Source organism: Chionomys nivalis, chromosome 13 (assembly GCF_950005125.1).
Source record: "Chionomys nivalis chromosome 13, mChiNiv1.1, whole genome shotgun sequence".
NCBI classification, from domain to species: domain Eukaryota; kingdom Metazoa; phylum Chordata; class Mammalia; order Rodentia; family Cricetidae; genus Chionomys; species Chionomys nivalis.
Window position 1 is genome coordinate 54,349,470 of NC_080098.1, and position 11,777 is coordinate 54,361,246.

The window sequence follows — 11,777 nt, forward strand, 5'->3', positions numbered from 1 at the left end:
AAGGGAGGGCGGGGGAAGAGAGATGGTGGAATATTATTTTAACTATGTAAATATGTGATACATATGTTTAATTATGTAAAGATGTCTTGCTGTTTCACTTTGCCTGATTGGTCTAATAATAAAGCTGAATGGCCAATAGCTAGGCAGTAGAGGGTTAGGTGAGGCTGGGGAGCAGAGAGAATAAGTAGGAAGAGGAATCTAGGCTAGAGAAGAGGAGAGGAGAGGAGAGGAGAGGAGAGGAGAGGAGAGGAGAGGAGAGGAGAGGAGAGGAGAGGAGAGGAGAGGAGAGGAGAGGAGAGGAGAGAACAAGGGAGAGAGAACAAGAGAGAAAGAGAGGGAGACACCTAGGGCAGTCAGTCAGACATGGAGTGTGACCTACAGAATGAAAGAAAGGTAAAAAGCCCTGAAGCAAAATGTAGACGACAAGAACAGGTTAATATAAATTATAAGAGCTAGGGGGGCACACATAAGACAAGACCGAACATTCATAACTAATAATAAGTCTCTGTGTCATGATTTGGGAGCTGGTTGGTGGCTCAAAAAAGCCTGTTACAGAGAGAGAGAGAGAGAGAACAAACTAGTACTTAAAAATAATTTATTGGTCAAGTCCAGCCTGGTCTACAAGAGCTAGTTCCAGGACAGGCTCCAAAACCACAGAGAAACCCTGTCTCGAAAAACCAAAAAAAAAAAAAAAAATTTATTGGTAGCTCCTGACAATAGATGAAATTTGGCTGTCTGCCTCAAGTTCCTGCTGCTTTGAATTTCCTACTGGACCTTGAACTGTGTAGTCTTGGTTGGTCTGGAACTAGCCGTATGAACCAGGCTGGTCTCAAACTCCCACACAGAGATCTGCCTGCCTCTGCCTCTTGAGTGCTGGGATTAAAGGGATGTGCCTGGTGAAAATTAATGTTTTGAAGCCCTAAGCCCAAACACCTTAGAATGTAATTATTTTGAGACTGTATTTGGTCTTTAAGGAAGTGATCAGGCTCAAATGTCATGAGAAGCCTAATTCCTAGTCCAGTGTCGGTCCTTACACGAAGAGAAAGGCACTGCAGACCAAGGGCCATGGGCGAGCACAACAGAGGAGGGGTCACCTTCAAGCTGAGGAGAGAGGCTGAACCTGGGCTCAGGGCCTCCTGTGTAAGTCACACAGCCTGTGTTAATTCATATCAACCCTAGAGAGCAGAAGCTTACTGTCTGGGTTGTCTATTGAATTATATGTTGTTTTTCGTGTTGGAATTCTTTATTTTGGGATATCAATTTACTGTCAGTTATATATATTGTAGATATCGTCTCTCAGTCTGTGCTTTCAGCTTGTGGTTTCTAACTGGTTGATTATACTTTGATCACATATTAGTTTCTGATTTTGATATCAAATGTATCAATTGTGGTTTGTATTTAAATGTCAAGAAACATTTCTCTTTCCTATTGTCATAAAGGCATTTAAGTTTTTGTTTTATTTATTGATGGTGGGTGGGTGTGAGTGTGTGGTGGGTAGGTGTGTGTATGAGAGAGAGAGAGAGAGAGAGAGAGAGAGAGAGAGAGAGAGAGAGAGAGAGAGAGAGCAAGCATACAAATGAGGCATGACATGTGTATAAAGATCGGAGGTGAACTTTTGTTCCATGAACTGGGTGATTTTCCCATCTGTGCCTTCCCTCTTACTGCACGAGTGCTGGGATCACAGATGTGCACCACCACATCTGGCTTTTTACAACGGTTCTGAGGGTTCAACTCTGGTTTGCTCAACTAGTGCCTTTACCCGCCACATCTTTGGCCCTAAATTTTCTTTCTGGAGTTAAGAACATTGTAGCTCACTGGTAGGCCATGACCCCATGGAATTAACTTTTGAATCTGGTGTAATGTCTAATATCTTAGAAAACTAAGTATTCTAGCATGACCAGATAAGTGCATTCTTACCCCACTGATTTATAATCACACTTCTAACAAATCTTGTTGCTGTTTGAGACAGGGTCTTGTTATGAAGCCCTCAGTAGTGGGATAATTATATAACCCAAACTGGCTTAAACTCTTGATCCTCCTGCCTTATCTCCTCAAGTGCTGGGGTTTTTGCACACACCATCACACCAGGCTCAACTTCTTTCATTTCTAAATGGGAATACCAGGATGTCCTAACGATAAGTGTAATTACGGGAATTCGTAGCTGTGAGAAACTGAGTATGCAGCATCTCTTCAGTTCCTAGGCTCTCCGCCAACTTTCCCCATTAAACCTGGCACACCTTCTGTGACATTTGTTCTCGGGTATTTTAGTAGCGCTATTACTGATAATAGTTAAAATTTTAGAAAGAGTTTATGTCTCATTTATGTGTATGTGCCTCCATGAGTTTATGTGCATGCAGGTGCCGATGGAGAGTTGAAAAGCGTGTTGGGGGCTTCTGGAATGGGAGTTACTGATGGCTGTGAACCCCTGATGTGGGTGCTGTGAATCGAATCCGTCCTCTTACTGCAAGAGCAGTAAGTGCTCCGAACTGCTGAGCCATCTCTCCAGACCTAGACATTTCTTTTGAAAGGAAATTCCTGTTAGCACATTGTAATGCTATTAGTTTTTAAAATATTGCCCGATCATTCTTCTAAACTTTTATATTGGGTCTAGGAGTTTCTAGGTGCTTATGAATTTCTTATGTAGAAAACCATGTTTACAAATGATTACTTCCTATCTTTAACTTAAAAATGATTTTTTTTTGTTTTGTTTTTGTTTTTCGAGACAGGGTTTCTCTGTGGCTTTGGAGCCTGTCCTGGAACTAGCTCTGTAAACCAGGCTGATCTCGAATTCACAGAGATCCACCTGCCTCTGCCTCCCAAGTGCTGGGATTAAAGGCATGCGCCACCACCGCCCGGCAAAAATGATTATTATTGTATATGTATATATGTGTGGGAAGGCATGCCACAGCACATGTGTGAGGTCAGTGAACAACTTTGTGGAATTCTCTCCTTTCTTTTTGATGTGGGTCCTGGGAATTGAACCCAGGCCGCCAGGCTTGCATAGCAAGCACCCTTATCTGCTGATCCGTCTCATGGGCCCTTGTCTGCCTTTCTAATCCCCACACCACTTACATTTCTTACACCCATGCATACTGAATGCTACAGCAAGGTTTGTCAGATCTTTTCAAGTTACTATTCTTTATAGTTATTAAAACAGATTTCTATATGCTATTTGGGCTTATATTTATAAATATGGTCAGTGTGTCTTATGACTAGCTCTTAGCTAGCTTTTAACCCAATATCAATTTAAACCAAAAATGATAAATTTTGGTCGTATCAACACCCATCTCCTAAAATGCTTCTGTGGTATTCTAGTGTTTGAGACAACTTGAATCACAGCTTGCTGATTAAAGATACACAACGCTGGGCAAATCAGATTTTTTTTTAATGTATTAAGATGCAAGAAATTAATTATTTTTAAAAAAATCAAATCATGTTATCTCAAATTCAAGCCTTTTCCCTACCTGTAGCTGTAGCAACCATGATTTTTTTCTTTCTTTTTAAAATTTATTTATTAAAAATTTCCACCTCCTCCCCTCCTCCCATTTCCCTCCCACTCCCCCCACTCCCTCTCCCCCTCCCTCTCCAGTCCTAAGAGCAGTCAGGGTGCCCTGCCCTGTGGGAAGTCCAAGGTCCTCCCCCCTCCATCCAGGTCTAGGAAGGTGAGCATCCAAACAGACTAGGCTCCCACAAGGCCAGTACATGCAGCAGAATCGGAAAATCAGATTCTTAATGCAAAATGGAAATAAAAAGTACTCTTATTTCAGAAAAAGAAAACCCCAACATTTCATAGGATTATCTGTGGTTTACTTTAATAATTTATCTCAGAATCTGGCTATTACTGTTCTTACCACAGGACACAGTTTTCCTGTTTTGTATATGGAAGCAAAGGGAAACTTACCCCCTAGCAAACTGTCTTGAGTGCTACATATATCTTCAGGGAGCGTGTGTGTAGACTCATTTTCCCTTTCTGCATTCTTTGTTTCATCCTGCATAATAATTTAAAAAGCATTATTAACACTTCAAGAAACCATCGGCTTCTTCTAAAGGAGTACCTAACTTATTATATAGTTTTGTTGGTTTATTGAGACAAGGTTTCTCTGTAGTTTTTTTTTTAAAGATTTTTTTTTTTTTTTTTTTTTTTTTGGTTTTTCGAGACAGGGTTTCTCTGTGGTTTTGGAGCCTGTCCTGGAACTAGCTCTTGTAGACCAGGCTGGTCTCGAACTCACAGAGATCCACCTGCCTCTGCCTCCCAAGTGCTGGGATTAAAGGCGTGCGCCACCACCGCCCGGCCTAAAGATTTTATTTATTTATTATGTATACAACATTCTGCCTCCATGTTTGCCTGCAGGCCAGAAGAGGGCACCAGATCTCATTACAGAAGGTTGTGAGTCACCATGTGGTTGCTGGGAATTGAACTCAGGTTCCCTGGAAGAACAGTCAATGCTCTTAACCCTCTGTAGGTTTTTTTGTTTTGTTTTGTTTTGTTTTGTTTTATGAGAACTTTTTGTTTCACAGGCAGAATGTGAACTTTAGCACATTTTCCACTTTGTATTCAGAACTTTGCTGATCACTCAGGAGAGTTACATAAAAAGAAAGGTAGCCTGATACTCAGTATTCTTTTTAAAAGTGAGATTATCTATCTCTAATCACAGGGATAGATGAGAATGTTTATATCTCTTGTTGATCATTGTTGGGGTCTTTTAGAGACAGGGTTTCACGACCTAGTAATTTCAGACTTTCCTGAAACTCACTGTGTAGACACAGCCTTGAATCTGTGGTTATTCTCCTTCCTGCCTCATCCTATCCAGTGCTGGGATTATATACGTGAACAATCAAGTTCAGCCTGGGTAATTATGCCTTATCCAGTCCTATCATTTGGGCACGCATACACACACCATGAGGAGTGTGGAGGGCAGAGGGCAACTTTGGGAAGCTGATTGTCTTTCCTTCCTCTTTGTTTTTTTTTTTTTAAAATATTATTTCTTTATTTATTATGTATACAATATTCTGTCTACATGTATGCCTGAAGGCCAGAAGAAGGCAACAGACCTTATTACAGATGGTTGTTAGCCACCATGTGGTTGCTGGGAATTGAACTCAGGGCCTTTGGAAGAGCAGGCAATGCTCTTAACCGCTGAGCCATCTCTCCAGCCCCCTTCCTCTTTGTTTTGGAGTGAGGACCTCTCTTGCTATTTCTGCCATGATGAGTACTCCAGGTTACCCAGTCTGTGAGTTTCAGGGCATTCTCCAGTCTCTGCTCCGCATCTCACAGTAGGGGTGCTGGGGTCACAGGTACACAGTACCATCAAACCTGGCTTTTTACCTGGGCTTTGGGGGTTGACCTTGGGTGACCAGGCCTGAGTAGCAGCATCTTTACCTGCTGAGTTGCCTTGCCAACCTCAGCTCAGCTAATTCTTCAGTTTTTATTAACTCTTGTCTAAACAGCACTAGAGTAGGAATGCTTTTTTTGTTAACTAGCTTTTTGTTTTGTTTTGTTTGATATTGAAGATAAAATAAGAGTCCCAGTCATGAGGTGACACCTGATTCCCCGACATAATTGATAAACACACCCAGGTCTTGTTCTCTATGTATTCTTAATACTATACAAAAGGGCAGATTAAATTAGTCTTAGAAATAAGATAGCATAGGGAATATTCAAAATTTTTGACAAAAACATTTGGTTTTATCATAAGTAGTATCACATATCTCAAATAAGTGGGTCTAAATGATGCCCTACTACATAGAAGCAGGCCAGCCTGAGCAACGGAGTGAAAGCCTGTCTCAAAAAGCAAACGAATACATAGGGTCTTAAGGAAGAACTTCTAGTGTCACCAAGCTCTATTCAACAGTATAGAGTGGCCCTGTCCAATAAGAACCGCTACAGCTAAATGCAGCTTGTTACCATCCTTCCGAATCAGACTTAAAATTACTACGGACCCACAGGACCACTGGCGTGACTTCAGATTGTATTTCACACAGTTCTTTGGGGATCCTGATTCTCACAAAATTTCATGGATAATTTTGAGCTCTAGTTTTCTCTTGTATTATTCTTTAATTTTTTTTTCTTCTTAAATTCTATGTGTATGGGTGTTTTACCTACATGTATATCTGTGTAACACATGAGTGTCCAATGTCTATGAAGGTCAGAAGGTGGTGTTGGATCCCATGAAACTGGTGTTAACAGCTGTGAGCCACCATATGGATGCTAGGAATTGTTCTTGGGTCCTTTGGAAGAATAGCCACCTCTCTTAACAGCAGAGCCATCTCTCCAGTCCCCACTCCCTTTCTTTGAGATAGGGTCTCACAATGTAGCTCTGGTTGGCTTTAAAGTCACATAGATCCACCTACCTCTGTCTCCACAGTGCTGGGATTAAAGACATGGGTCATTCTGTCAGGATATATATATATATATATATATATATATATATATATATATATATATATATCAGACTCAGGTCCTCTGCGGGAGCTGACTCAAAGTCTGAGCCCATCTCTTCAGCTCTGATCTCATCATTCTTAACTAAACATTCATTTTGCTCCTTTGGTCCACAAATTTATTATAATAAATGTTCAGGATAGTTCCTTATATAATTTAAACCATTCATTTTTCAAAATATAGAACTATAGCATCTCGAACTCTGGTTAACATTAGACTTTTTTTTTTTTTTTTTTTTTTTTTTTTTTTTTTTTGGTTTTTCGAGACAGGGTTTCTCTGTGGTTTTGGAGCCTGTCCTGGAACTAGCTCTTGTAGACCAGGCTGGTCTCGAACTCACAGAGATCCGCCTACCTCTGCCTCCCAAGTGCTGGGATTAAAGGCGTGCGCCACCACCGCCCGGCAACATTAGACATTATTGAAAAAAATAAATTGAAAAAAAAAAGCCAAGAATGGAGGTTCAGGAGGCAGAGGTCCATAGATTTCTATAAGTTCCAAGTCAGCATAGTACACACAATGAGCTCTGTCTGGTCAGTACTACATAGTTACATAGTGAGATCTTGTCTCAAAGGAAACAAAAGGAAGGAGGGAAGAAGGGAAGGAAGGAAGGGAGGGAGGGAAGAAGGGAGGGAAGAAAAAATATATTAAATAATCCTGGGAGCTGGAGATGGTTCAGCTCTTCCAGAGGACCCTGACTTGGTCCCCAGCACCCACCTGGTGAATGCCTCACAACTGCCTTTAACTGCAGTCCCATGGATCAGCCATCCTTTTCTAACTCTGTGAGCACTGTGTGCACATGGTGCATAGATATACACATAGGCAAGACAATAAACAACTAAAAAAAAAAACCTTGGCATGACAGAGAATACTAAAAACTCATTACATAGGAAAAACTAATGTGACCATTTTTCTTTTTCCTTTCCTTTTTTTTTCTCGGAAGGGCTGGAAAGATGGTTTAGTAACTGCTTAAGAGCACTTGATGCTCTTCCAGAGGACCCAAGTTCAGTTCCTACTACCCACACTGGGTCGCTCACAGCTGCATCTAACTCCAGTTCCAGCGGATCTGGTGCCCTTTTCTGGCCTCCAAGGGGTACCTATATTTGACTGAGCTGGAACTGTGTCCCTTAGCTGCACGCCTGGAACTTCATGAGCAGGAAGGCTCTGTCTTAGCACTGTGTCTGTAACACCGAACCACCTTTTGTACCCCAAGATAAGAAAACCAGGTCCTGCATGCCCCTTTTTCTGTGTCCACTGGAGATCTTTTACCATCCCTCATACCTTTGAAAAAAATGTTCACATGAGAGCAATCTGGGTGATCTCCTCAAACTTATTACTGCAGAGTGCACACCTGAGGAGCTAGCTTCTATACAGAAGAGCGAGTCTGAGTAGGAGATGTCTTGAAGAGGCCCACTGAAGTCTATTGTTTCCGATTCTGACATGCTTTCTAAATTTTCATGGAAACTCTCCACTTCAAAATGTACAGGATTCAGCACTCGGGAGGCAGAGGCAGGCGGATCTCTGGAGTTCGAGGCCAACCTGGTCTACAAGAGCTAGTTCCAAGACAGGCACCAATGCTACAGGGAAATTCTTGTCTCGAAAAAAACCACAAAAAAAAAAAAAAAAAAGTACAGGATCTGAGGATGATGGCAAGAACTTTCCCCTTGTTTTTGCACTGCCAGGGATGATGACCTTATTTCTAACTGCCAAATGATGGAAGGCGTCTTCAAAACAAGCAAATGAAAAAGACACGCTTTTAGTGTCAATCAGTATATGAAGAGACTTTCTTTACCCCTCTTCACAATAAGAAAGCAACAAAGGGGAGGGGGAGCTGGAGAGATGGCTCAGAGGTTTAGAGCACTGGCTGCTCTTTCAAAGGACCAGGGTTCGATTCCCAGCAACCACACTGCCCCTTAAAACTGTTTGTAACTCCAGTCTGGGGGATCTGACACTTCTGGTTTCCTTGGGCACTGCACACATGCACACAGACATATATACAGACAAAACTCCCATACACTTAAAATAAGAATGTAAAAAAAAATCAGTAAAGTTCACTACTCCAGATTTTTAAATCTCTCTCTCTCTCTCTCTGACAGGGTTTCTCTGTGGCTTTGGAGCCTGTCCTGGAACTAGCTCTTGTAGACCAGGCTGGCCTCGAACTCACAGAGATCCACCTGCCTCTGCCTCTCGAGTGCTGGGATTAAAGGCATGTGCCACCAAAGCCCAGCTTAAAATGTCATTTTTCTGATTTAGTATTGCAATAAATAGTGATTTGGCCAAAAGAAGCCAATGTATGTAGTGTCTATCCAATAATGTTCTACAAAGTGAAGGAATCTATTATTTCAAAAATACTATCAGAAACTTCTGTTTTCATAAAATATCACCTTTCTGCTCAGTGCCTTCTCCTTCACTACACTAAATCAAATTAAATCAAATTCAACACTGTACAGGTTTTCCACAGCACACCTGTTGTTTAAAAAAACTGGCGTTGAAATTTTATGTTTTGCTTTGTTTTTTGTTTTTGTTTTGTTGAGACAGGGTTTTTCTGTAGCTTTTGGAGCCTGTCCTGGAACTAGCTCTGTAGACCAGGCTGGCCTCAAACTCACAGAGATCCGCCTGCCTCTGCCTCCCGAGTGCTGGGATTAAAGGCGTGCGCCACCGCCTGGCTATTTACAGCTTTTCAATGCTTCCTACCGTAAACAGGCCAGTGTTAGTCTTATGTCTGCCCACCTCGTTCTCTGCCCCCACTAACTTTCCTTTTATTCTTAAAGATTTATTTTTTAATAATGTGTATGTGTTTGAATCTCTGTGTGGGTCTGTGCTTGGGATTCAACGTGTCCTTGGAGGCCAGAGGTATCAGACTCCCTAGAACTAGAGTTCCAGGAAGTTGGGTGCCAAGAACCAAACTCGGGTCCTTTGTAAGAGTAGTATGTATTACATATGTATTATATACATACTACATATGACAGTATGTAATAACGGCTGAGCCCACCTTCTTAGCCCCTAATCTTTGTATTAATAATTTCCTCTTTCTACATCAAGTGGGGGTAGATTAGACCGGGCTTTTATTTTTTATTTATTTATTTTGGATTTTCGAGACAGGGTTTCTCCATAGCTTTTTGGTTCCTGTCCTGGAACTAGCTCTTGTAGACCAGGCTGGCCTCGAACTCACAGAGATCCGTCTGCCTCTGCCTCCCGAGTGCTGGGATTAAAGGAGTGCGCCACCACTGCCCGGCTAGACCGGGCTTTTAAAAACCTTTTCCACTCACAATCTTCTTTTCTTTGAAATAACATGTAAATAAAACACCCATGACAAATCATACAGACATTTATTTTAAAACAATTTTTGTATACAAGTTAATTTTACCACTTGTTAAATAGGAAAGCAAGTTTACATATTAATCAGATGTTTATCTGACATGATACTATCCAAATACTTTGCTATTTGTATGCTGAGGAATGCCAGTAGGAAAATATTAAGTCTGTTTTCCGTAATGAAACGATTATTTCTGTAAGACGAGAAAATTTCATGTACATAAAACCCTGCAGTTCCTAACATGTCAGTCTCACATCTGAAGGGAGGTATTTCAGGCAGTGGTTGCTGCTGTGGCTTGGTATAATGACATGCACAATACAAGCTGTGGGATGTTATCAAAGGTGAAAATTACCAGACAATCAGCAGATTCATCACACATTTTATTTATTTATTTACTTGGTTTTTCAAGACAGAGTTTCTCTGTAGCTTTGGTGCCTATCCTGGAACTAGCTCTTGTTGGCCAGGCTGGCCTAGAACTCACAGAGATCTACTGGCCTCTGCCTCCCAAGTGCTGGGATTAAAGGCATGTGCCACCGCTGCCCGGCTCATTACACATTTTATTATGAATCAATCTTTTGGGTGTCAAGAATTTATCATGACCCCACATGCCGACTCCCATATGGGGCCATGATCCTCAGTTAAGAAACTCTGGCCTACACAGTTAAACGACGGCTGAAAAATATCCTACATTCTAGTGACTTATTATCAGATTGTCTTACAGTTAGTAAGCTTACAGTAGTACCTGTTTGCATGAATGACTTTGGTTTTTTTTTTTTTGTGTGTTTGTTTTTGGAGACAGGTTTCTCTGAAGCGTTGGAGCCTGTCCTGGAACTAGCTCTTGTAGACCAGGCTGGCTTCGAACTCACAGAGATCACCTGCCTCTGCCTCCCAAGTGCTGGGATTAAAGGCATGCACCACCACCGCCTGGTCTGAATGACTTTGTTAATTATTTAATTTACTGAAGATGTTTTCAAATCGATGTCATCACGTGGTCAAGTATGAAAGACTCCACCTTCTGCTCACCTTTCCTGTCTTGCAAATAAATTCTACCTGGGGGATTGATGACAGGGATGTGAAAATCTTTAAGTCGTTTTCCAGATGTAAAAGGTTTCTCTTTTCCATGGACCTGTGACTTGCAATTACACTTTTAAAAAATTAGGTAACTCCCCTGGAACTGGAGTTTCAGTAGTTGTGAGTGGCCCACCCAATTGGGTGCTTAACCACTAGGCCATCTGTTCCCATTACGTTTTTAGGTTTGTTCATGCCTCCTATAACTCTGTATAATCTGCCAATTTACTCAAAAAAAAAAAAGATTTTCCATCTTTCACTTTTAAAAATACTTATTCAATGTTCAGTTAGTCGTTATATCTAAAGTCTTTTTTTGTTTTTGGTTGTGTGTAGGGGGATTGGATTTTTCGAGAGAGGGTTTCTCTGTGTAGCCCTGGTTGTCTTGGTACTCGTTCTGGAGACAAGGATGGTTTCAAACTCAGATTCCTCTGCCTCTGCTGGGATTAAAGGCGTGCGCTCACGCCCCCACGCCCGGTCAGGCGCCGTTTGAGATTTGCAGTAAGGGCCTGCAAGAGGGCTAAACGCGGACGGAACAGCGCTGACGACCTGGATTCGGTTCCTGGAGCCCAAGGTGGAAAGAGCGAAGGCTCCCAAAAATCATTCTCTGACCTTCACACGTGCGCTCGCGTACAGACGCGCTCGCGAGCGGTTCTACATACCATTTAAACAACAAAATAATAATAATAATAATAATAATAAAAAGCAGTGAGAAAGCTCACGAGAGTTCCTGCCAAATGTGAAATTTTGAACTTAGTACTTCAGTGGAGTAACACCAACCTAAAAACAAAGCCAAAACCACTTGTCCCATTTGCATCTCAAAACAACGCACCAACGTTTCTAGGGCGCAAAAGTGTGCTCACTTCCATGATCCATAGAGCTTCTCGGACCCAGGCTGAGGATTCCGGGTTTCCTCCGGCACACGGAGTCCGCGGGAGGGAGACCACCTTCCAACCGTCCCCT

At 41.8% G+C, this 11,777-nt stretch overlaps 1 protein-coding gene across 1 annotated transcript in view; it reads right to left on the bottom strand.

Moving 5' to 3' along the window:
• The window catches only part of Cage1 (cancer antigen 1), a 34,089-nt gene extending 22,321 nt beyond the window's left edge, over positions 1-11,768 (bottom strand). Inside the window, exons 1-2 of the mRNA XM_057787597.1 lie at positions 11,678-11,768; positions 3,902-3,989 (exon numbers count right to left, since the gene is read on the bottom strand). Of these exons, the coding sequence (XP_057643580.1) occupies positions 3,902-3,989; positions 11,678-11,683 (94 nt within the window). The 5' untranslated portion in view covers positions 11,684-11,768. The remainder of the gene's footprint in view (positions 1-3,901; positions 3,990-11,677) is intronic.
• Positions 11,769-11,777: the final 9 nt, after the last annotated feature.